The 27576-nt window shown below is 38.6% G+C and overlaps 1 protein-coding gene across 1 annotated transcript in view; it reads left to right on the top strand.

The window, feature by feature from the left end:
* The window catches only part of csmd2 (CUB and Sushi multiple domains 2), an 896539-nt gene extending 872078 nt beyond the window's left edge, over positions 1-24461 (top strand). Inside the window, exons 65-67 of the mRNA XM_073034487.1 lie at positions 1287-1425; positions 11294-11477; positions 16569-24461. Coding sequence (XP_072890588.1) covers positions 1287-1425; positions 11294-11453 — 299 coding nt within the window. The 3' untranslated portion in view covers positions 11454-11477; positions 16569-24461. The remainder of the gene's footprint in view (positions 1-1286; positions 1426-11293; positions 11478-16568) is intronic.
* The last annotated feature ends 3115 nt before the right edge of the window (positions 24462-27576 follow it).

Here is a 27576-nt window from a genome sequence, read left to right as displayed (position 1 = left end):
TCTGCAAGCATTCTGTGTATAAATTTGCTGCCAATTTTCTTGTATTATAATAATATTTGCACTTCAAATGAACCTAATTGGTTGCAAAACATCTTGGATCATTCAAAGTTTATAAATGGTGTGATATCACGCAAGTCTCCTATTATTTCCTTTGTCATGTATTTACAGTATATTGGTGTAGGTGCTGTTATACAAATAACAATAAGGCTAATGGTGTTCTCTGATATTTGTGTTTAACTTATAAAGAAACTGCTGGCAAGGGCTGATATCCTATTAAATGCAAACATCTGCAGTTGTTACCATTGCCTCTTTCCACCATTGACTTCAGAGACAGTCCAAGGTTTACTGAGTGACAGATACAACTGAATCAGTCACTCTGCTCCATCTCTGGAATCCATATGGGCTTCAGCAGTGGGACCCAGTTTTGCATTGCATTGGGAATGACCAGCCATTTTAGCTCAACACCTAATCATCTAAATGGAATTCCTTAACCGGCACTTTAGGAAGCTTAGAATAAGATGAGGTGTTCCTTTTCATTGTTTTCCATTCCAGTGGATTTCTCTCAACTGTTTTTCTTTGCTATGGGAATGAATGAGTGAGTGGCTTCACTGTTGCTCACCTCCTCACTCACTTACTCATTCAGTTCCTTCCTCACTCTTACTTGGAAGTTTCCTTTCTCTTTTACTTCCCCAATCCTTTTCCCCAACACTCACTCATTGACTCCTTATGCATTTCATCACTCACTTCCAATCTCGTATTCACTCATTTTCTCAGTTACTCACAGTTGCTATACCAAACAGTGATGCATACAGACAGGATGTTTTGTATGGTGTGTCTGTATCACCAATGAGAGTCTTTGGAAGCATACCAGATCTCCTTGGCATTCTGAGAAGGCAGAGAGATTGGTATGCTTTCTTCTCTTCTGTGTCTACAAGGCTGGACCAGGACAAGTTAATGGCGATATTTACACCTGAGAACTTTTTATGCTCTCATCTATTTACAGCTTAGCACCATTGATACAGTCAGAGGCATTTACTCTGCCTTGCCTCCTGAAGTTCCATCATTTTGCTGACATTGAATATCCCTTACAACTGCAAAATAATTTATCTTTTTTTCCAGTAAAAGCCCTGTACAACTGTGTGAAACATCTCTTGCTTAATGTACAATCATATTCAGTGTGATCGATATAAATCCCATTGCACAAACAGGGTATTGCTTTATATTTTACTGTTACTTTTCTAAGACTGATTCTTGCACGTGCAAACAACTTGATGTGATTTACTCAGATCTGCACATGCTGGAAGCTGGCGCCGACTCCATTGGGCACCACCTGAGCACCAGCAGCAGCTCGGTAGCTGTTGCCATCCTTGTGCCTTTCTTTGCCCTGATAACGGCAGGATTTATATTGTATCTCTACAAACACAGGTGAGTGCTTTAACGGTGACTTTGGGAGAATTGTTCTGGTTTGACCAGGGTCATATTGATTTGGGAGTTCTCAGTTCAATTTGACCTTGATGCTATTAGTCATGTGTGTGTGTTTTTACAGTATCTGGGTGGGATTGGAAATGTCATATTCTTGCAATGGGTGGTATCTTCTTGAGATTGGGATAGAGAAAGATCACCAGTTTGGAAATGGAGCATGCATTTGATTTAGGAGTACTTGCTGCTGACTCTATCAATAAACTGGGCAAAGACCAATTCAGGAATGACATTGTGCAACAGGAGAAGTATTGTCTATTTTAAATAATATGCTTTCCGCAGATGAGGTTATTATTAGCAGACAGTTTGTTGACTTTTCCATGCTGGGCACAGGAAGAGTGCCTTGTTAAAGGAGCTTAGACAGTAGCATTGAGATAAGGGATGGAAATTATTATACAAAAGTACAACTTAGCACTTGAAGTAAAAGTGGTCACAATCGGCTATTTATTATTAAATTAAGGCATTAGTTCATTTAAAATAAGTAAGTCAAAATGGCTCTATTAATGTAATGAGCAGGCGAATGCCATGAAGTGTATTAAGCTTCTATCAGTCTCATATGTGGTCATTTCCACCTAATGATAATTTACTTTGCCCTTATTACATTATGCAGTAAGTAGGAATGGATCTTTATCCTTTTGGTACAATTTTATCTGCTGAGTTATCTGTGATGTATGATGCCATCCATTTTGTTCTATTTTTCTGTGGAAAGATTTTTTGAATAAGGCAGATTCAAAGTTCCCACAAACATATTCAATCCATTGAAACAGAACAGGAATTAATCTCGTTTGTCCATTATCCCTTGAGTATTTGTAAAATAACTTAGGGGGAATCATCAATTTATTATCTCATATGAGGCTACCACTGCACCATGCACTCTTGGGAATACTGTAATATGATTTGTTTTTGGCAGTTTATTATTGTCACATGTACTGAAAAAGCATTTGTTTGCATGCCCTCCAGGTAGATCATTCCATAAATAAGTAAATCAAGGTAAAAAAAAAAAGAGAGAAAAGAGAAAAAAAAACAAAATATAAAATATAGTGTTGTGGTTACAGAGAATGTGTAGTACAGCAAGACAAATAACCAGCAAAAGTCATGACAAGCTAGTTTGAGAGATCAGATTCATGTTCGGTGTTTGAGTCCTATAGAAGAATCTTATAGCAGTGGGATTGAAACTGCCATTGAGCCTCATGATACCTTCTCTCAAACTTTTTTTTATTTTCAGCCATGGAAAGGGGAGTGGAGAGGATGAACTGGGATAGGAAAGACCTTTGATTATGTTGGCTGCTTTCCCTGAGGCAGCAGGAATTGTTGGCAGGGGAGGCTGGGTTTCCTAATAAAGTGGGCTGTATTCAAAACTTCCTGCAATTTCTTCAGGTCTTCTGAAGAGTAGTTGCTGTGATGTATACAGATAGGCTGTTTTGTATGATGTGCCTGTATCAATCATTGAAAGTGTCTGGGAGCATACCAGACTTCCTTGGTATTCTGAGAAGGCAGAGGGATTGGTGTGCTTTCTTCTCTACTGTGTCTACAAGGCTGGACCAGGACAAATTGTTGATATTTACACCTGGGAATTTCTTATGCTCTCATCTATTTACAGCTTAGCACCATTGATACAGTCAGGGGCATTTACTCTGCCTTGCCTCCTGAAGTCCTTGACCAGTTCCTTCCTTTTGCTGACATTGAAGGAAAGTTATGGAGGCTACAACCAGTCTGATTAACAGGCCCAGCTGTAAATACTTGAACATGGAAGTAGTTAGGGAATGGACCTTCTTAAAACACAAGGTGAAAGGAGAAAGGACAAGCTGATACAGATAAAAATGATTGTTTCCATTAGATCTGGTTTAATGGGAGAAAACTCAATTTATTAGAAACAGAGTGAAATGGATCAGAAGGTTGATCTTGAAAACATGAAGCTGGACAAGGCATTTAAAATTTGTTTTTTAGTTTCATAATGTCCTGTTGGGGTGTGCCATATTCTGATTGTTGAAAGCTGCTTCCAGTGTCCTGACAAAGGGTCTCGGCCCGAAACGTCGACAGCGCTTCTCCCTGTAGATGCTGCCTGGCCTGCTGTGTTCCACCAGCATTTTGTGTGTGTCGTTGTTTGAATTTCCAGCATCTGCAGATTTCCTTGTGTCCAGTGTGATTGGTTAGTTTAGAAAGATGCTACTGCTTAGCTGCCTGGTGTTCAGTTTCATATATCCTGGGTATATAAAATAGCACGTGAAAGGGGCTTGCTCTCATTACCTTTGTTTAAGGCAAGGGTGCACATGACAATTGGGAAGGTATGCTCTGCACGCACTTTTAACTAAGTATGTTTGCTGAATGTACATATGTTTGTTGAATATTCAGCTTTGTAGTGTCTGCAACTTGGAGAACATGAATGGTCGAATTTTTACTGTTTGCAAATAAATGATTAATATACCTATTCAAAGTCAGTGCATTTCCTCTCTCATTTTCAGACCTGTGAACTTGATGCAACATTACACATAGTTTGTTTAGGTACGTAGAGATGGTTTTGTGGACAGAGAGGGAAAGCATGTGTCAGTTTAATGTTCAGAGACAGGGACATGCAGGAATTAGAGGTCAAGATGGAGTCTAAGCCGCTACTCCATGCTTGAAAGTCAACAATGTTGGACATGAAACATCCATGGTCTGATGTTGGGCTGGCAGAGCAGCATAGATTTGGGCTAATGGATCACCCCCCCCCCTCCCCCAGGGTAAGCAAGTTGTTGATAGGTTCTTGAATCAGTGTTCCATAAGGTCAGGAGGAATGAGGGCCAGTGATCCCCTGTGTACGTGACGCGGTAAGACTGAAGTACAAGGCATAGTGTTCGGGTCTGCTGTTTTGTTGTTTGTTGTTTCAGTTTTATGGTGTTCTGTAGTGTTCTACTGAACATTATGGCAATACTTGTGAGCTTCCCCCAGCACATCCCTGGATGTTTTTGTTGTTAAATATGGCATTAGAGCTCAATGTAGCCTCATAGACACAAGTATAAAGCAAGTAAGATGTAATATCCAGTGTACATCACCAGACATCAGTGCTGGTCACGCTATACTATTAAATCATTAGATTTAGCGTGGCTTCTTGAATATAAAATATGGGCACCACACATTGCAATGACCTTGAGATGGATCAGAGAGAATACATAAGGCAGGACCAAATATTCTGACTGATGGATTGGATTGGAAGAAGTTCATAACTGGGCAAACCATCAGAATAAAATGGAATGGTACTGAATCATTTAGAATCTTCGAACAATGCAATTACTGAGCTCAAATCTTCACAATTGGGCAATTTTCTACTGAAATGTGAAAGTCCCTACATCGTGTTCTAATTAGCTCAGATCAACTCTGAATTCCAACTGTGCTCGCTCTGTTCTGCAATAACCATTCTGCAGTTCTATTTGACTTTTACTTTTAAAAGATAAATGTCTGTATCAAAATAATCATACCTGCAAAAGGTCCTCTTATGCACCTTACTATGAGCACACCTATCTTAACCAATTCATAAAGCAACTCAAAATAATTCACAGCTAGACGTAAAGATCTGAAGCATCCTATCCTCCACTTGTAAAATGTGCTTAACAAGAGAAAAATACAATTTGAAAATAAATTGTCAATACAGCAGTTAAACTAAGTTCAATATTTTTCTTTTAATTGAACTGGTGGAGGTTTACTAATCTTTATCTCCTGGTATTCCTCAAGAGAACTGCTGTCATTCCTGAAGAGAAGCTGAGCTTCTTTAATAGACAGAGAGGTACAGTATTCCCAAAAGTCTTAGACACATACATGGATAGCTAGGGTGCTTAAACCTTTGCACGGTTATGTAGTAATTCTATGTATTGCACTCTACTGCTGCCAAAAAAGTCAAATTTCATGACATATGTGAGTGATGATAAGCCATTCTAGTATGGGTCTATATTGTGCACTGAGAGTAGGAAGGGAGAAGGGAATCATAGTTGGGAAAAGGGGAAGGGAGAGAGGAGGGAACAGGAAGCACAAGAGAGGCATTCTAAATGATCAAAAAACCAATTGTTTGGAATCAAATGACCCTGCCTGGTGTCTCAGTGATGAGTGTGTCTACACTCACGCCACCCCCACCCCTGGTATGCCTTCTCTGCCATCTGTCCCACAACCCACACCCCCCCCCCCCGCCATGGCGCATCACTCTCACCTTTCCCAACATTCTTTGCTCCCACCAGATTTACAAACTCGTGCTCCATTCCACGTTTACAATTTTACAATTACAGTATTGAGCTAACGTCTTAGGCACCCTAGCTATATATGTGTGTGTGTGTGTGTGTGTGTGTGTGTGTGTGTGTGTGTGTGTGTGTGTGTGTGTGTGTGTGTGTGTGTGTGTGTGTGTGTGTGTGTGTGTGTGTGTGTGTGTGTGTGTGTGTGTGCGTGCGCTTGAGATTTTTGCACAGTACTGTGTCATACAGCATAGAAACAGACCCTTCACTCCAACCATCATGCACCCTTCACACTAATATTACACTAATGCCATTTTATTCATCCCATATTCCATCAACCCCCTCCCCAGATTGTATCCCTCACTCGAACACATTAGGGGCAATTTACAGAGGCTAATATATCTGCCAAATTTCCAATACTTGGGATGTGAGGGATGCCGGAGCAGCTGGAAGAAACCCACCCAGTCACTGAGAGTTTAAAAATAGCACACAGACAGCAGTGGAGTTCAGACTGAACCCAAGAGGCTGAAAATGTGAGGCAGCTTCTCAACCAGTTATACCTTACTGACAAGAATTTTGATTGACCCATCTGCAACACTTTATTTATTGTTTGATTGATTGATTTATTAAGATACAGTGTGGAATAGGCTCTTCTGGTCCTTTGAGCTGCACCACTGCACAATTCCCTGATTTAATCTTCACCTAATCACAGGACAATTTACAATTAACCTACCAACCGCTACATCTTTGGAATGTGGAGGGAAACCAGAGCACGCAGTCACGGGGAGAACCTACAAACTCTTTACGAGCAGCAGTAAGAATTGAACCTGGGTCACCTGTACTGTAAAATGTTGTGCTGACCACTAGGCCCCTGGCAGATATTTCACTTCCATTTTTTAAGAAGTTTTAGTCTAAAATCCTGTCCTGACAAATGATGTTCAAGCCCCACTCCACTGATTACCACCTTATCACCTTCCTTCCAAGAGAGGGAATTCCTACACCTGAGCTGGCCCTGAAATTTTTATCAGAGTTTCCCCAGAGTTCTTAAGGGCCAAAGTCATGATTTTGTTCAACCAAAAAAAGTTATGTTAGCTTGCATAACACTTTCACAGGATAAGGAAGGCAGAATTGTGGTTGTACACTATATGGATTTAATAAGGTGTTCAATAAGGTACCCCAGGGTAGGCACATTCAAAAAGTCAGGAGTCCTGGGATCCAGGGAAACTTGTCTGTGTGGATTCAATACTAGCTTACCCACTGAAGGCAAAGGCTGGTAGTGAATGGAGCGTATTCTGACTGGCGATCGGTGAACAATGGGGTTCAGGGATCCCTGTTCTTTGTGATTTTTATAAATGACTTGGATGAGGAAGGTGAAGGGTGGGTTAGTAAGTTTGCAGATGACACAAACTTGTTGTGGATAATGTAAAAGATTGTCGTATGTCACAGTGGATCATTGATAAGTTACAGAGCTGGGGTGAGAAGTGGCAAATGAAAATCCAAATATGGAAAGGCAAAAAAGCAGAAAGACCAGTAATGTGTTCTGTGGTGAACTGATATCCACTGAGCCTGGTGCAGGGAATACTGATGCAGAAAATGAGACTCACAGTTCCAGGGAAGAGCTCACCGTCTCCAAAATGTTTATTGTTTACAGAATTGCTGAGTGACTTGACAAGTGCAGATTAAGTTGGATGTTTTAAGGAAGGACTGCATTGTGAGGAAAGCAGTTTAGAATATAGAAAAAGAATGAATTAACTATATTGTATGACTTTCTGATATGCAGGCAATCCTGTATTATGGGAGCAGGAGTGCATTACTAGAAAATGGTCTGTGCCATGATTTTCCATAATTTAAATCTGCATCATCTGCACATGCTCCTAGAAACATGAGTCGGAAAAATATTGTGTATAATTGAGTGAACACATAAATTCCATGAGAGAAAATTTTATTCTGTATCTCAATTTTTCTGTGATTCTTTAAGAGTGAATTTCTATTATCCAAATGGCTGTAATGTGGGGTTTTCCTATATTGTTACACAAGACACTGCCATTAATGCAGGAGTTCCCAAAATTTTCATGCCATGGACCCCTATCATTAGCCACGGGGTTCGTGGACCCCTGGTTGGGAACTCCTGCATTAATGGAAAGTTATCTGCCTTTAATAAAGTAGCTCTACCCCTGTTACTTAACTTAATGAGTAACAACACTAATCAGTTACTAGTGCTCCAGATGGTAAAAGAAGCAAAAGTAGAATACTGCATCTATTAAGCTGTGTGATGTACAGTATAGAGGATTAATTTAAATATTCAGGTGGAATCAAGGCAGTGTATTTTGTATTAAATAATATTCTCTTTTTTAGTCCTGTATGTATGCCAGTTCATTTTAAACACATGCAGCCAGATATCAAATTAGTTTAATTAGGTTTAGGATAGAAAGCTGCATAAAAGGCTACAGACCAAGTGCTGGTAAATGAAATTAGCACAGATGTGTCCTTGATGGTTAGTATAGACCTGATGGGAAGAAAGGCCTGTTTCTGTGCTATATGGTTCTATGATTCTCTGACTATAAAAAGCCTGGTGACAGATTGCCAAGTTACTCCAAACTCTTGGAAGGAATTTGGAAAGACAGTTGAATTACAAGACATTTAAGTATACAAAAAGCAGGAGGCTTCAATTTTTTTTAATTTTTTTTTTGCTGAGTGTTCTGACTTAAGCTGTCACTCACAATCGACCATGCAGGGAAGTGACAAACACCAGAGTTGACTTAATTGTAGGTATCATATCTTTTAATGGGGCAGAATCCCTGATGTGCAATTTTGTTTTGATAATGGGGTGAGTGGCGGTGCCAATTTCAACATCAATCCATTTCAATGGTGTAAGACTTCAGACCACAAGCCATAGGAGCAGAATCAGGCTACTCAGCCCATGGAACCTGCTCTGCCATTCCATCATGGCTGATTTATTATCCCTCTCAATCGTACTCACTTACCTTCTCCCTGAAAATTTGTTGTTGTTAATAATCAACCTCTACTTTAAATATACCCAATGATTTGGCCCCCACTGCCATCTGTGACAATGATCACCACCACCTGGCTAAGGAAATTCCTATTTAATATAAAGTCCAATATTAGTTTTGGAGATAACAATGAATTTTTTTTTTAAATCATAAGATGAAGTAATGTTATTGCTAACAGTTACTTCCAAACAACCTGTAGAAGCACTGGGTGAATGCTAGAATAATCAAGTCATCCTTTGAATTACATTGCACCCTTTCAAGTTCCATTTATCGTACATGTATGAGTCTCATATAGTCAAACTAGACTTACAGTTAGCTCAGTCACGTAGAAAAGCAGGTTCCCTCCCTAAGACTGATAGGGTTTTGTGCCAATATATCAGATTTAAGGTTCATCTTCGTTCATGGAATCACTCTATGAAATTTATTGAATTCATTTTTGTAGTTTGTTATGTTATGATTGCAGTGTGTGGTTTCTGAGCTGTACAGGCGTATTAGACATTGCAGATAACAAGCTAATGAACTTGCACAGCATGCCTGAAAGGATATACAATAGATTAATTCCACCGGAGCACATGAATAGAAGGCAAGCTTCATATAAACTGAACCATCTCTGCTGTTACTGACTGTACATGGAGTATATCCCACTTGTTTATGAAGATTGACTGCAGTATATCCGACTCATCAGTATGCCATGATTGGGTGCATATGTAGTTGCAGGAGACAGCAAAACAAAGATTACTTTGAATGGAAGTTCTGACATTGAGGAGTCCATCCATTCTAGATATAAAGTGTGTAGATTATGGAAATTATATGCAATGGAAACGGCCAGTACCTCCTTTGAATACTGAATGATGAGAATAAATAGGAATTGGACTGATCTGTAATGAGATACGCTTTACCATTCCTGCTGTGTGACAAATACAGTTGATTCCTTGTATCCAGCGGGAGTGATTTATTCTGCTTAGGTATGCTGCAGAATATTAAGTAACAGTTTTGAATGTTTGTTTTCAGACTCCTTTTAAACAGTTCCATTAATACTGCACTCTGAACTGAATGAAAATGAAAAGAATTGACGGGATTTTAACCCTTATTACCCTGGAACAGCCAAGAACCAACATCAACATTTTAACTGAACTGAACTGAATAATGCTGGTGGGAGTTTTTATTGCCAAATTCAGATGAACAGAATGCAGTTGTATCTTGGCAGAAAGTGCCTACTTTGATTACTTATTCAAACACAGAATAAGTTCCTTTAGCCGATGAGATCTACGCTACTCACAAACACAGCAGTGGCCTCATTTTCATCTACTGTACATCTCTGATCTATTCTCTCTCACATGCCTATCAGCTTTCCTTGATTTAATTTGCTACCCACCTACACTGAGAGCTAATTCACAGTAATCCATTAACCAACCAGCACTGCTTCGAAGTATGAAAAGAAACCGGGCAACCTGACAGGCACCCACAGGGTAACTGGGTAACAAGGAGGACATACAAATCTGAGATCAGGATCAGAACATGGTCCTTGGAGATGTGGTCAGGAGCTAACATGTCATCCACCCAATGTAATAAATAAGAAAGTGGAGGCCTCATGCTCCCTCCCTGACTCGGAAGGAAAGATTTGTCCTTTCCCAGTTGCGTGGCTTCCGCAGATCAACCATGAAAGCTGGTGCTTCATTTTTTCTCATTCTGACATGCGCTTCCCTCTATGTCCAGCCTGCTTCCCACCCAGAAGAGCTGAGGAGTCACTGGTTGGATTTAAGTGGGAATTAAAGTTTTTTGGCCTCCAGTTTCATGCTTTTACCAATTCCCAACCAACCAGAGTAGATCTGGTTAAAAATGGGGTCCATAGAGTCCATCTACCTCCTGTACAAATGGATGGTCGGTCCTAAGTGGAGCAACTGGAATTGGGTTACCATTGGTCTAGTTATATATTTCTGTTTAATAGCCACATCATGAATGATGTATTGTGAGCAAGAGTTTGTTACATTGGAATCACATTTATTGAAAGTGACAGATAATGGGAACTGATTTATCTGTTTGATTCAAAACTCCAATGATCTGACACCTGCAGGACACAGATTATGCTGGATTGGTAGATATTCCAAACATCTATTAATATACATCTATTACATCTGTTAATCCCCAGCACATTCTTTTTTAGCCAATACAAAGCAGTATAATAATTTCCCACTGAAAGAGGACCTGGGAAGCAGGGTTCGGGTTGGTTTAAAGGGAAAACAGGAAACGGGACCCTGGCGAATGTGAGAAGCAAGGTCTTGGTGAGGTAAAAGAAGCTGTACTGGGGGTGGGGGAGGCAGGTTCCGGTTGAGTTCAAAAGGAGAGCTCATAGAGGGATCCCACTGAGTTTAAGAGGAGTGTAGGAAACAGCATCCAGACAGCCAGTTGCCAAACCTTTAGAATTTCCAAATAATCAAATGGTGATCATCAGAGCTTTAGCACACCAGTGGGAAAGGTGGCACTGAAATTCAGTCTACTGCCTCCTGAGCAGTTTGCATAAAACTTTACTTATGTATAAAATCATAAAATTACTTGTGTTATCTTATAGTTAGTTTGGCATTTGACTATGTTCTAAATTTCTTTCAGGAAAAGGCCCAAAGTACCATTCAACAGTTTTGCAGGCCATGAAAACACTAATGGTCGAGCAACTTTTGAAAACCCTATGTATGATCGAAATGTCCAGCCCTCTGACATTGTGACCAATGAGATTGAGGTGACAGTGAGCACTGTATGCACGGCCGTATAGCACCAACTCTTGACAAATGCATCGGTGAGTAGCAGCATTTTATAAAGTACATAGACGAACTGTTTCAAGTTCAATAAGTCATCAAATTTTGGCATGTTTTCCAGCTTCTAACTGCAATGTCACGTGTCCTTCCTGTTGATGATCTCAACCTTTTGTTGGTTATGTGGGACTGTGTATTGCAATTTCTTATTTTCAAAGGTGTTTCATTGACACAGTCACACATTGTCAACTATGTATCATGATTGTGTCCGCTTTCCAATTGTTCAGATATAATTAATTTCTGATTCCAGCTTTGCTATTGCAATATGTTCCATATGGAATCAAGGTATGCCTTCCTCTAATTCAATAATAAAGCGTATTTTATATAGTTTTTGAACCAGTTGTCAGGGACTAGGAAGATGGCCAAGGCAGATGGTTTACTTAATAAAAAGAAATTTCTACTTCTTAGAACAGTATTCAAATCTAATTTTATAAACTGCAGATGCAAAGAATCTGAAATTAATAAGAAAATGCTGGAAGCACTCAGCAGGTCAGGCAACATCTGTGAAAAGACAAACACCACTAATGTTTCAGGTTGAAGACCCATTGTCGGAACTGATGCGGCAAGAGAAACAAGTTTTAATTTGCAGAAAAGGTGGTAGGATGTGAAGCAGGGGATATCTGTGATAGGGTGAGTGTGTATCAGACCAGGCTATTTCCACAGTAATCATTACTCTACTTGCTCCATTTGACCAGCTCAGCATAACCCACTAATATGCATTTTACAACAGGTTACATTTCTATATTATCACACTTCAACTATCACCATTAACCTATGAAACATTACTTCTCCTCTCAACAACCCTGACCAGACCTAGCCTCACCCTATCGCTGTTATTCCCATTGTCTGTACCATCCCTTCCCATCTTCTCTCTAAATTTTAGCTAACTTGCTCTTCTCACTTTCACAGTTGTATGAAAGCTTTTTGACCCGAACTGTTAACTTTCTTTTTCCACAGAAGCTGTCTCATGGGCTGAGTGATTTCAGCATTGATACTTTTTATTTCAAATCTAAGTACTGTTGCTGGATTAAAAGTTTCATCAGCAACTTGTTTTGAAGACATTAAACTAAATGAGTTTGCTGCGCCTCAACCCAATTTCTAATGACTGCAAATGCAGACAAAATTGCCCATATTTCAACACAGATTACCTTAAATGTGCCATCATATTTGGAAAAAGCCAGAATAATGGTTGCTGCAAGTATTTACAATGGGAAAACAATCTTCTGTAGCTGCAGTTAAAAGAAATTGCCAGAAGAGCTTTACATCTGACTTGTACTATTTATGACTTCAATATCAGTGCTGAATATAAAAATGGAAAAGTATTTAGCTGCAACCTCCAATATTAGCATTCCTGATCTTGATGAGTACAAAGTGTTCCACCAAAACTGTCCTGATAGGTATTTCAGAAAGGAATCTTTGTAAGCTGTCAGAGGAATTTTTAATAGCTTTTTAGTGTATCTAATATTTGAAGATGTTTTATAAAATTAAATTTGATGTTTAAAAAATAAAATTGGCAAAAAATGATTAAGCAGGATGTTAGTTTAACCTGGGTGGTGGGGAGAAAACACAGGAGATGCTCCTTCCCACCGCTAGACTGTAGGTCTCCCTTGAGCAAGGTCTAACACCTCCTTAGCCCCCGAGCAGGGTCATGTGAAGACATGGGAGTAGGTGGTGGATGAGTAGCTGGTGCATATCACAATTCCTGGTTATATGACCACTGATGCCATGCAGACAATCTCTGAAGATTATTGAAAATGGCAGGGGTCACTGCCTTGTAATGACACTGCCCAGAAGAAGGAAATGTCAAACCACTTCTGGAGAAAAATTTGCCAAGAGTAGTCATGATCATGAATAAGGCCATAATCATCCACGTCAATATGACACGGCACATAATGATGATGCTGCTTGTTTAGCCCTGACATCCTGATTGAAATCAATGGGTCTGATCATGTACTTGGCAAGCTAATCTGTAGTAGCATCTGCAAGGCAATTTCACAGGGGAACCTCAGAAGTCCGAACTTCATCAATGGACTTAATACAGAGTCTTGTCACAGTGTAAAATGACACAGTCAGCCTTCTGAACCTGGGAATATATCCCAGGCATCTGCATTTGACAGCATAAGCACAGAAGTCCTAGATAATTGCTTTTTAAATAGTTAAATGGTGGTTCATTTCAGAACTATAGTCACATTACACAGCTAATTTCAGCCCAATGTCTTCAACAGCAACAGCTTATCAATCTCTATCCTGAACATTGCAATTCCATTCAGTTTTGATCTTTCCAAACAATGTGGTTATTATAGTGTTTTGATGAATAAATAGCAGTACTGTCCTATAAAGGTAAGTTCTCACTTTAAGGTTATGCCTTGTTACGTTAGATTACGAGCCTATCAAGTCAGTGCTGTTCTTAAAATGAATTCTAAATTGTAATCCAAAGCCATTGGGCTGATCATGGTTGATGCAGTTTCCTTCTTATGCTAGCCTCCAAGCCACTCCTGTAACTGCACTTACAGTTTGCAAACCTCCTCGAGTCACTGAGGGAAAGTCAACAATTCATTTCCTCCCACAGAGGCTGCTTCACCACTGAGTTCTTCCAGCAGATTGTGTGTTTACATGTTTTATAATATCCCTGATATTACATTTCAGTAATCAATAACATAAAGATATTTTTAAAAATGCTCAGAACTCATTTTAGTGATGGAAATTAAAAGAATAATTATATTAAATGTAGATGAAAATAAACTTTCACTTATCTTCAGCTTCACCTCAGCACAATTGAGCTCTGCCCTGGAATTAGTGCTGAATCTATCGGTGAAGAGGGAGGTGTTGTCACCTGACATCAGACTCATTCCTGCTCCATGTATAGTATGCTCGAGCAAGTTGATCTTCACCCTGGAACCAGCAGGCAGATCTCTAAGGGACTAGTGGCCAATGGAAATCAGAATCCAGATCATGCTTGTTATTGTTGACAGATGTCATGAAATTTGTTGCATGTGGCAGCAATATAGAGCAATATTCAAAAAATTGCTATGTGTTACCAGAAGAAATAAAATAATTAAATAGCACAAAAGAGGAATAGTGAGATAGTGTTCATGGGTTCAAGGACCATTCCAAAATCTGTTGGCAGAGGGGAAGAAGTTGTTCCTAAAATGCTGAGTGTATACCCTGAAACTACTAAACCTCCTCCCTGATTGTAGAAATGAGAAGAGGACATGCCCTGGATGGTGAGGATGATGGGTGCTACCTTCTTGAGGCAAAATCCAGCTTTGGTGTTCTGTTAGTTAATGTTCTCAGTATAAATAGTGCAGTGGTTTGCCTTGATTTAATAGTGGCATGTATCATGTAAAATGTAATGTTGTTACCACATGATTTTACACCAGACTGACTTGGACTACATGACACAGCAATTGCTTGTTCATCGCCTGTGGCCTAATGGACAAAAATAACTGATCCCACAGTTGTTTGGGCATGGGGTCTTTTGCCATTTAGCTCAATCTAGGACACAGTGAGCTTCCTTCTATTGTATCCCACTGTGAAAATTTCAACTGCAGGGCTAGCCCTGACTCTGATTTGCTTGGCCATCATAGCAACTCCTTGGTGATAATTAACTTTACGCAAAATTGCATATGTTTTAGCACTAACATACCACATCTCACTAAGAAAATGTTTGGGTTTCATTTGCATGTGTTGAATATATGAATAAAATATATCAGATGAAAGCCAGAGTTTGATTGTCCTCAGGCAAAAGTGCCTGTCGGTAACATTATGTCTTCTACAGTGTCAAATATCTTAATTTGTTTGGAGGTCTTAAGGGAGTACAGGGATCATTGTTTCCTTGGCAACTCTTTCATAAACAAGGCAATTTACTTCAGAATCAGAATTAGGTTTAATATTACGGGCATATGTCATGAAACTTGTTGTTTTATGGCAGCAGTACAGTGCAGTACATAATCATAAAAGACTAGAAACTACAATAAGAAATATATATATATACAATACTGTGCAAAAGTCTTAGGTACATGTATTGCCCTGCACTGCTGCTGCAAAATAAAAACAAATTGCATGACCTATGTGAGTGTTGATGTGGGACTCTATTGTGGACTGAGAGTGGGAAGGGGGCAAGAAGAAGTGAATCATGGTTGGGAAAAGGGGAAGGGAGAGGGGAGGGGAGTGGGAAGCACCAGCGAGAAATTCGGTAATGATCAATAACCCAATAGTTTGGAATCAATTGACCTTGCCTGGTGTCTCATGGCTGGGTGTGTCTGCAGCTATGCCACTCCACTACCCCTGACATTCCTTGCCATTCCCAATATCTTTTGCCCCCACCGCATTTACAAACTTGCTCTCCATTATACGTTGACAACTACAGCACTGTGCAATGGTCTGAGGCACCCTAACTATATATATATATATATATGTGTTTTAAGACTTTTGCTCAGTACTGTGTATGTATATAAATTGAATAAGTTATGCAAAAAGAGAAGGACAATTACTGAGATAGTGTTCATGGGTCTATTGCCCATTCAAGAATCTGATGGTGAAGGGGAAAAAGCTGTTCCTGAAACTTAGGGTGTGTGTCTTCTGGCTCCTGTATCTCCTCCTTGATGGTAGCAATGAGAAGAGAGTATGTCCTGGGTGATGGGGGATCTTCATGATGGATGCCACCTTTTTGAGAGAGTGTTCATGGGTTCATGGACCATTGGCAGAGGGGAAGAAGTTGTTCCTAAGTTTGCACAACTTTTCCTCGATGCTGGGGAGGTTAGTGCCCATGATAGAGCTGGCTCAGTTTACAATTTTCTGTAGCTTTTTCCAATTCTGTGCAGTGGCCCCTCCATACCAGATACGCTCTCTGTGGTACGTCATTGATTTATTGAAAATTACATAAGTTATATGTTGGTACAACTTGGGCTCAAGGAGTTCAAGAGGCTTGGCTTGTTTTGTTCTGATAAGAAAATCATTGCCTTAAGTAAAAGAAAGCTTTAATTCCCAAATCTACTTGTAATCAATAATGTATCTGTAGATTCTGTTGGCTCGCTGAGTTTTCTAATACAGAGTTTATTTATTTTTTGAAACAGAATGCTAAAGTTCAGAATCACCTCATCAGATTCGACTGGGCTGCTTTTCTTCAAACACGTACAAACTGTGGAGAAGCTGCTGGGCTGTTGCCCTATTACTTCTATTACGAAGACCCGGGGTGAGGGGAGGCCAAGGATTAGACTTGTCCTGAAATCACTGCGGTTAAAAATAAACATTTCCCATGGTGACAACCAAGAGGGTACGTGCGATGGTGAATTGAACGCATCACTGAGTTCAAACCCTCAAAAAGTCCCTGACTCCAGGAAAGTATCTTCAAGCTGGATAAGACTTGGGCAGGGAAGAAGAGAAACAGTGGTGCCCTTCGTCCATCAAGGAATTTAAGACTGGACCCGGTTCACACAGGGATCCATTTCAACTGCAAGTCTAATTATTTAATAACATCCAAAAAGGAAAAAAAAATGTGTTAAAAGCCTTTGAGTAAAATATTTCCGTCTGGTTCTCTGGCAAAGAACCTGGCCCATCTCTTGGTTCTGTTTGTTGCCTTTATCAGAATATGAGAGAAGTTTGCTTAAATCTTTTCTGTAATTTCAGATTGTTGAGTATTATTTTGTATCATACATTATCTCACCACATGACAAGTAATGATACATTAATCCAAGTACTGAAAGGAAACATCAGTGCACATCCAAATTAGATATTGTTTTAATTTCAGTGTTGGTGTTTGAAATTCTTTAAGATTTATAATAATATCCTCATGATTGCAGCACCATTCATTTTTAACAAAGGCAAATTCACTATCAAATTCTGTGAGTATATTGGCAAATATACAACTCTTAAATGTTTAATTAAGTGCGGTTTTAAAAAAAATCATATTGAGACAGCTTTTGATAGGGATCCAATTTCTGTTCAGATGTGGAAGATCCCAGCTTCCCGTTTATTTTTCATCATCATCAGTTTCAAACCCAGGACTCTTGATCCAGTCTCAAAAACTCCTCCCTTAAAATATCGCTTAAATCCTATTTTGCTATCCACTACTATAGCCTTATCAGTTATGAAAAATCCACTCATGGTCAACACTGCCAGAACATTAAAGTTAATCTCACAGTGTAGAATATGAGAGAGAATAGATTTCTAGTTAATAAGTGCAGGAATGGGACCAGTGGGAATGCTAGTAAGAGCTGGCAGGAATTCAATGGATTTCTGTTTCATTAAAAAATATGAGAACTTAGTAGATTAAATATGATAAACTCACCACAGAGTGATATGAGGAATCTCAGTAGAGTGGGAATGTAGTATATTAAGTTCTATTCAAGCAGGAATATATTGGAGTTTCTTTTGCAGTGAGAAGCAATTAAAAGTCACTTCGAAGTGCCAAAATAAGAGTAATCATGTTTAAACAGAACAATAATGATAGTAACATCTTGAATTTATGTAGCCTCTAACATAATAACCATCGAAAAGCTCTTTAAGGCGCTTTCAAATTAAATCTAACAATCAGACATTGTTCACAACATTGGGTCAAGGTGTAAAGGAGCATTTACTGAGAGAAAAATGAGTTTGCCATGTATCTCCAGAGTTTATTCCAAAGGAGATGCACAAGAGGAGTGCAAAGATTTCAGGTTGCAAGCTTGGGAGAATTAGAATGGGTTTCTTTTGGAGTTTGTGGTTATTCAGCATATGTTGGTTTACCCCAGCACCGAGAAACTTGCCGCTATCAAAGGATCTGAATTGAACTCATGCCAGGTTTAACAATATCCGTGTGTTTTTTTATATAAGAACATGGGTATAATTGAAATGACCAATTTTTAAAAGTGTTATGCCTTTCTGGATTTCTTTCAAAAATGAATCACTGTAAGTGGATTTAACACATACAATGCCTAAACTTGCATTTAATAAATAAAAAAAGTCAGTGTATAAGACACCTTGGGCCAGATCATGCTGATGGTTAGCAGGTGGTTTTGTAGAAACCTACAAGCCAGCTGTTGTTTGCACATCAAAATGCTCTGGACTTCCATAAGTGTGCACTCTAACATTGAAAAGCAAAATGTGCTGTGTAATTCTTTGATCTGTGGTGTCACTTTGGCAAGTTTTGAGGAATTATACTTTTAAAAATTCCGTATAATCTCATGAATAATCTAGTAAAGTAGCAAGTATAAAAAATACTACTTACCTTCCTGTATGTATGCAACAGAGTATACCAAATGACAAAGTATACCAGGATGAATTATTTTAATCATCAAGTTTACTGTGATGTGATCTGTTACCAGCACCAGTTTTGCCTTAGTCTGGCAACTTGTCTGGAGAATATCACCTCCATTGCTACACCAGAGCTTCACAGACTGCACTTAGATCTCAGGACTGAGACTTGAACTCATAAGTTCTTGAGTCAAAGGTGAGAGTATCATTACTCAGCCAAGGCTGAAGCCTCAAAAGGGTACTTTCTAAGAAAGTTTTGTGCTGCTAAAGAAAACCTGGCTACTTACTCTGTGACTAACTGTAAATTATGAGAAAAGGGCAACATTAAATTTGACAGTGCCTGGAAAAATTGGAAGTTGAGCAATCCTGGGAAAAACCAACAAAATATCATTGTTAATCAAAAGAAAAACTGCAGATGCTGGAAATATGAAATAAGAATAGAAACTGATAGAAAATCTCAGGGGTCAGACAGTCTCTGCGAAAAGAGAATTCATATTTCAGGTCAAGATCCTTTTATCAGAACTCTTGAAAGGTTTTTGAGTTGAAATACTAACTATTCCTCTTCCCAAGCTGCCTCAACTGCTGAGTTTCTCAGAATGTTCTGTTTTTATTAAAGCTGCTGTTAGGTGTAGCAGCTTTAATATGTTAGAAACCATTATTGAAGTGAAATGTACATTCCATTGAATTGTGTGTTGTACCAGTTGCTGAGTCATGAAGTTAAGCATCAGAGAGACTGATTCTGTTACTAATCTACAAGACAATTGGATTTGTATCAGAAGCTGTTAATTGCCTGAAGGACATAGATCCATTCAGCAACTTTGTCCAATTTGAGAACATTAGAATGTTACTGCGGTCAAGAGTGGCGAACAGTGATTGTAAGATCCCTTCAGCAAACCTCAGTTGAATTTGGTCTGGAGGTTTAACAGTCCACGCCTTGCACACTTGAGTAAGAAGCATGCTGGCTGTCTTCTTCTCCCTTCCTGGAGTTCACTAGCTTCAGGTCCAGCGAGGTGAGGACTTTGAAAGGAGAGGAGTATTAAGGCCTTACATGTATTGGTTGGGAGCTGTTTGAGACCATGAGTGAAAAACTATCCATTCTGTTTAGAGGTGAATTGAGACCAGGAGACTAACAGTCAAAAGGAAGAGGAAAAGAAACTGGAAGTGCAAGACCAGTATTTTGGATGAGGATCAGAGGGTTGGTGGGTTGGACATCTGACTCTTGTTAGGATTGCAGCAGTGGTTGATTAAATTTGAACAGATTTGCAGAATCTTTTGCATTGTATATGATGCTCAAAGGATAAGGTCAAATAATTTTTGGTCTCGGAGTTGTTCTTAGAGTCCTCAATGGTGTTTAATGTTCCTTCAACAATATAGTCCATGCTTTCCTGCTGTACTCCCAAAAAATGGTCCATGGGGAACATCACCATCCCATGCACCCAAATGTAGAAAATTGTTCGGGTCTCTCAGTGAAATTTTGTCAAGTGGCAACATCCAGAACTTTTCACAATCACAATGTATATTGAATGAACACAATTTTCAATCACAACGGTAAGAAAATCATCCAATTTATTCTTAGAAATCCTGAAACACGTCAAAAACTTAACAGATCTATACAAAGGAATTTTCGGAAGCATTAGCTAGATCTGATCTACAAACTTTCTTGTTCACCTGAAAGATGTTGTCCTACTGATGCACCATCAATAACTCTCGGAGACAGGAGGTGAATGATAGGCTTTTATTAGCTGCAAGAGACCACGATTAGCAGCAAGAGACCACCACACAACATCCTGGAGACTGAGGGAGGAGCACTGCCTCCAATCGCCTTTATACAGGGGTCTGTGGGAGGAGCCACAGGAGCAGTCAGCAGAGGGGCGTGTCCAGACAGGTATATGTAGTTCACCACACCTACCTTGAAGGCTTCAAGGATTACCCATTGCCAGAATCATGTCCCTTTTTATCTATATGGGAGGTTTCCTCCTTGGGTCAATACGTTGGAAAGTAAAGTGTTCAAAGAAAGTTGATTGAGTCTATAAAAGAGTGAGAAATCTTTACACCTGCAACCTGCTAAATCTGTGCAGCAAAGAAACATTTGTTTGTACAGTCAACTAAAAAGATGAGTGTATAATTGATGAGTTAATCACTCAGTGCTAAATAATCACATGGGACAGAAGTTTGATTCCTTCCACTAAACACACAGCAGAGGGGCATGTGCAGTTTGCCCTCTCTTTGCATTGATTTTGGTAAAGGGAACAACCCATATCCTCTATGCTATTGTGCTTTTAACACTTTCAACTAAAGACAAATTTCGACCTTGTGATTTTCTGCTTATTTCACTCATACTGCAAAAATATGCAGTGCATTGTCCCAATCCTTCCAGAAACCATTGAAAATGGAATGGTGGCACTATTCTTATCAGAGTAAAGACTGCAGTAAAGTATTGTGGGTTAATGCTATGTAGAATGATGATCCTCCGCAAATAATTTTTCTATAAATGATATACAAGAAAATAATTGTAAATTCACAGTTATTTTGTAAGCCAGGGGATCTGTAAGGAAAAATATTAGGCTAGCATTCTCCAAAAAATATTTAGTTTACTGAAGTTTATTTTCTGTTACAAGAGTCATATTTTGAAGGAATGTGGCTTGGAACAAAATTTAAATATGCTTTAAAATTATGCCTTTCTAGTGTTTTTGTATGAGGCACAACCCCAGAGTTTTCCATTTTCAGCTTTGCTTGTCACAGTCTTTCTGATGTTCAGTTCAATGGATTGTAAATTGAAAACATGGATAAAGAAGTTCATGGTTAATTTTCTTCATTCACTGAATTTGAAAATGTTACATTACAATATGATAATTGAACCATTGGGATCAAAAAGAGTGTTTGATCCTTTGTACAAAACCTTATAAATGAATGCCAAGATACACCCAAAGAGTTATAGTTAAATTTTTAATTGTACCAACATATAATTACAAATCTTTCTGGTTTTTTTCCACAGTTGTTTCAATTCTTTCATATATATAAAGATGATTCATTAAGATATAACATGCTGCCCAATGTGTGAAGACTCTAAGCAAGGGGATAAATGGATTTAGGAGAGCTATTTTTTCAAATTGCAGATTATTTCACCAAAAGAGAAAGAAAACAGTATAACAAGCTGGAGGTAATCAGCAGGTCGGGCAGCATCCGTGGAAACGAGCCACATTTCCACAGATGCTGCCTGACCTGCTGAGTTCCTCCAGCTTGTTGTACGTGTTGCTTTGATCACAGCATCTGCAGTGTTCTTTGTGTTTAAGAAAACAGTATAGAGTCCATAAACGTTATTGAATTTCCAATTGCTTTTACAATTACTAATTGAAGACAATATGTATCAACTCCTAGGCAAGAGTTCATACAAGGTTGTACCTAGATCATTGGAGCAACAAAAAAACAATGGATATATTAGAGTGGCGATTAAACTCAAAAGTTCACCTTAGAAAGGTTTAAAATTAATTATGCTGATATTCCACAACTTTTGCAACATTACTACTTGTGTTAAGTTGTCCAGATGTTTTTGAGATGCTGACAATTCTAGTACTGCAGGTCTTTAGAGCAGAAGGTATGGCACTTACCAGGAGAAAAAGAGAATGAAAGAGTTAGTGACAAGGGTGACCTACAACCTCCAGCAGTCCATTCATAAAAAGCATGGTCAAATTTAAGCAAAATTGAGTGATGATCCTCTCAGACAACTTTGATTCTATATTCAATGAAGGAGAAGTAAGTAATGTTTACCATTGATAATAGAAAGCCAAAAGCAACATGTATAGAAGCAAGACATAGCTAGATATCATTGCTACTATACTAAATCTTCTTTTCTAATTCATTTTTTTCTGAAAAGACTAGTTTCAGAATTCTAAATGAATAATTGCCTTTGAACTCTGTAACAATGGTATGAGATTTTAACGTACAGATATATTTTGAAATCCAGCAGACCTACTTGCGTTTAACTTCAGAGTGAACAACTGTTTTGCAATTAATTTCATAATACTTGAACTCAATCTTAAAGTATTCAAGTTAAAACCATAATTTTGCAAACTACTTTTAGTACTAATGGTCAACACGGTTTCAGATTTTACATTTGGTTTCTGTTTTTACAGAAGTGGCATCCTCATTTAAGGTAAGGTCAAGTAAAGGTCAGGTTAACTTTGTTAATTAACCTGAAAAATTAATCATTCCATATACTGTACATGGCACTCACAAATCCCACACTGATTAAGCATTCCAAACTAAAGAAGGTAATGTCATCATTTAGTAATGCACCAGACAAAGAAATGAATAAAATATAATTGGCCTTTCAGTTTTAAATTGCAGAGGATTGTATGTGTCATATAATGGATGTTTTGTTTTCCCCTTTTGTAGTATGGTAGCTGAGATTCTGCAGATGCTAGAAATCCAGATAAACACATACAAAAGGCTGGAGGAACTCAGCAGATCAGGCAGCATCTATGGAAAGGAATAGACAGTTGACATTCAGGCCCCCACCCCTTATGAATCCTGAAGAAGGGTCGGGGCCTGAAAAAAACCGACTGTTTATTCCTTTCCATAAATGTTGTCTGATCTGCTGAGCTCCTCCAGCAATTTTTATGTGTTAACAGCACAGGTGCTGCTTTCTTCTCTACACTGAAGCACGTGTTGGTTGAGTTGACAAAATTAAATCAGACTGAGTAGGCTACCTGATTTATGTTACTAGGCACAGGTCATTCCAGGAATATTCTAAAATAGATAGGATGGCAATTTTAAGGTATGTTACCCAGTTTCCATTCTTTCTGACTTCTGATCTTTTTATCCCTACCAGAGTTCAGTGATGTGGATGTGAGATTCCCAATGTTTGTTCCATTGCAGTCGTGAGGTCATATAAATGGATTAGATAACTATTTCAGACTTGCTGTGATTTTCCAGCTTTGTTAATCCAAGAAATTTTTGGTTTGTATGGAATGTTTGAGGAATAGGAATTTATCTTTAAGTTTGTGCAGCCCCAAATTAGTAGAGTAACTTAAGTTATTAATGTTCTAATAATTGGCCTCCATGGAGAAACAGGCATGTCTAATTTCTACACCACCTTTTTATCAGTTATGTCCAAATTATATGTCAGGAAGTTGCATATGGAAAAACACTGGTAACTTTCAAGAACCAAGAATGGGTGCTATCACAATTCTGCCACAATTTTTAAAACAGCAAAATAAACTTCTTTTTAATCCATAGTAATCATTTGCTTGATATTCAAAAAAAATGTCTCTTGTAAAAAAAATTACATTATTGTAAGAAATACTGTTCCTGTTTACCCTGATGCTCCAAGCATGCAGGTAACCTGGTAACAGTAGTGACAATGGCCCCTTACAGAGCAGCCAAAGCAGCTTCTCCTCATGATACACATCCGTATACCTTGACTTGCTTCAACACAAGCTATTTATTTATATCAGATTTATTCTGCAAGAGACCTTTTCTTCCACTGAGTCACATGCATCAAGTTTGCATCACGTGGAGAGAATCCTTTTTTTTGTACAGAGATATATTTTTATGCAAAAAGAAGAAACAAAATTTGTACAGCAAATCGAGGACAAGTTCTAAATGTTTTTCATTATTGTAGTGAATGGGTGTTGAAATCGGCTTTTATAAAAAAAACAAAAGATAAGCAGTATACAAATTGTAATATACACAATTTATGTAGAGGTGTGTAAATATGTATTATATTATCAATGTGTCGTCTTTATGACCTCTCTGCTATATAAATATATATATATGTACTTTATCTGTCTGTATATGATGCTTTGCATTGTGTTTCATCTTAGTATACTTTACTGAATTTGAAAACAATTTTAACTTTTTGAATAAAAGTTTTGACAATGAGCCCCTGTACTTTTTATATAAACGCTGGTTGAATTGAATTTGCCGTGATCATTTACAAAATGTCAGTTTAAACTGACCAAAAGATTTTTTTGCTTAGAAGTTAATCACTCTAAGCATGTCCATGAAGTAAGCTGTTTTATTTTAAATGCAAAGTTTACAGCAATATGGTTCTACATCAATATCTAATTATCTCTAAATTGACACTTAAAATCTGACTAGCAGCAAGTAGTAAACAGAGTTTACTAGAAAATCTTTTGCTTTATGGATTTTTTTTTGTGCTGCACAATGTGATTTAGTCTACAGCCAAATCACTGCGCTACCATTGCTGGCTTTCAGAATTCTAGTGTGATCCTTAGTGTCAACAGTGGGAGCTAATGGGCCTATTGGCACTATGCTAATCAGCATGTAATGCATAATTGACATACTTCTCACATCTTCCTAATGCAAATTCACAGCTTGTGGGTAGTGTGGTCCTTGATTGTCAAAAGCTTACTGCTGAACGGGGACAGTTTCTGACCATCTCTACCATCGCCATCCTTCATGATTGATTGATTTATTTATTGAGATATAATAGGCTGTTCTGGCCCTTTGAGCCATACTGCCCAGCAAACCCCAATTTAATCCTAGCCTAATCACGGGAGAGTTTACAATGACCAATTAACCTACCAACTGGTACGTCTTTGGACTGTGGGAGGAAACCTATGCGGTCATGAGGAAAAATGTACAAATTCCTTACAGGCAGTGGTGGAATTGAGCCCAGGTCGCTGGTACTGTAAAGCATTATGCTAACCATTATGTTACCATGCCACTGTCTTAAATACCTCATCAAATCCCTTCTTAGCTTCACTCTTTAAAGGAGAACAACACCAACCTCTGTTGCTGTCTACATAACTAAATTTTGTCTATCCTGGAATCATTTTGTGTCTGCACCTTCTCTGAAGCCCAGGCATCTCTTTCCAGCTGTGTCTACTGTAATGGTTACAATCCTCTGGTTATGACTGAACCAAGGTCATTATTACTTCCTTGTTTTTTGTACTCTGCTTCTATCTATAAAGGCCAAGATCCTATTTAATTTTTTAAATCACTTTCTTAATGTACCTTCCACTTTCATCAAACAATACCCTGATACACCTACTGTAGATGTCTCTATTCTTATATATCTTCTACAATTGTGCCCCCTGGTTTCCATTGCCTGTTCTCATTCTTCAGTCTAAAGTGTAACACTTCAATTTCCCAACATTAAACTTCAACTGCCACTGAGCTCCTCATTCTATTAGACTGTTTTGTGCTCCTTGAAATCGACTACAGCCTTCTTTGCATTTTCTAAGCCTCCAGATTTTATTTTAGTTAACTGAAAATTTCAAATCATGAACAACTATTAATGAAAACAGTGATCTTGGTTCTAACATAGAGACTGAACAAAATACTCAACAGATCTGGCAGCAACTGTGAAGATAAAAATATCAATCAGATCCAATGTTTCAAGTCAATGACCCATCATCAGACAGATCAAAATATAGAAATTAAAGCATATTTTAACTTGCAGACGTATTTATGTTCTGCAACATGCTCTCATTTCATCCTCGTCAGAAAACTCTGGCTTTACAGCTGAAATATTGTTCATTTCTAATGTGCCGTCTCATATGACGTAAGTGATCGTGGTCTCAGCCATAATTCCGCCTGGTGAAATTTTCTACAGCAGTGATTTGCCATTGCCCTCTTCTGGGCAGTGTCTTTACAAGACGGGTGACTCCAGCCAATATCAACACTCTTCAGAGGTTGTCTGCCTGGCGCCAGTGGTCTCATAACCGGGACTTGTAATATACATCAGCTGCTCATACGACCATCAACCACCTGCTCCCATGGATTCACGTGGCCCTGATCAGGGGACTAAGCAGGTGCTACACCTTGCCCAAGGGTGACCTGCAGACTAGCGGAGGGAAGGAGCGCCTTACACCTCCTTTGGTAGAGTCATATCCGAACCTTCCACCCAAGTTGAAATATATCTTCCTTAAAGTCCTCCCATTATTCAATTACAGTTTTCGTTGAAAAGGTTTCAATCCAGTCCAAGCTTTCCAGTGAAGTTCTTTACTCGCTTAAAGATGAATTGTTCATTCTAATTTGCAAATTACACCTCATGTCTTGTGTGATGGACTTTTCCTCCACTGAGATGTCAGAGTCACTATAATGTCCTTGCCAGCCATCAGCCCCTATCTATATCAATTTATATTTTCTTGCACTCAACGTGCAATGCTAAGGCATTTAATTTAGATACTTATATGTTATGAAAGAATGTGCTTTCACCACCCTATCAGCCAGTGGGTTCCAGATGTTATCCATCTTTGGAGTTCTTCCTCAAGCTTCCAGCAAATCACCTACCCATTACTTAAATTTATACTGCTCTCAGGTCCTCTTTCAGCCTCATCTGCTGATGGAAAATAGACCCATTCTATTTGCTCATTCCTCGTAGCTGATATACTCCATCCCATTTCTGGTAAGTCTCCATTGCAGCCTCTCTAGAGCTATCACATCTTTCTTATGCTGTAATAATTAGAATTGTACATGATACATCAACTGTGGCCTTACTAATGCCTTATATAGTTCTCTGTTCTTGCATTTTATACAGTAGCTAATGAAGTTATGTATCTCATATCTTTGACCCTTCAACCTCCTTGTGCTGCTGCCTTCAGGGGACCAGAGACCTGGATACCACGATTCTTCTGACCCTCAGTACATCCTTAGGTTCTATCATTTACTGGGCTTAGTCCGCAAAAAATGCTTAATTTTAATTAATTACTGCGTAAAGATTGCATTTTATGCATTTCATAGGCATTGAATTTCCATAACAAGTACAGTATATTATATGGATCAATCCAGCACTTAATTGGGCTGAATTCATAAAATTTACTTGGTCCTACCTTAGCTAATTCATTCCATTAATACCAAGTGATTCTCAATTAATATGAA

This window comes from Hemitrygon akajei, chromosome 32 (genome assembly GCF_048418815.1).
Source record: "Hemitrygon akajei chromosome 32, sHemAka1.3, whole genome shotgun sequence".
Taxonomy (NCBI): Eukaryota; Metazoa; Chordata; class Chondrichthyes; order Myliobatiformes; family Dasyatidae; genus Hemitrygon; species Hemitrygon akajei.
The sequence above is the reverse complement of the archived record's forward strand: the minus strand, read 5'-3'. Positions and strand labels throughout refer to the sequence as shown.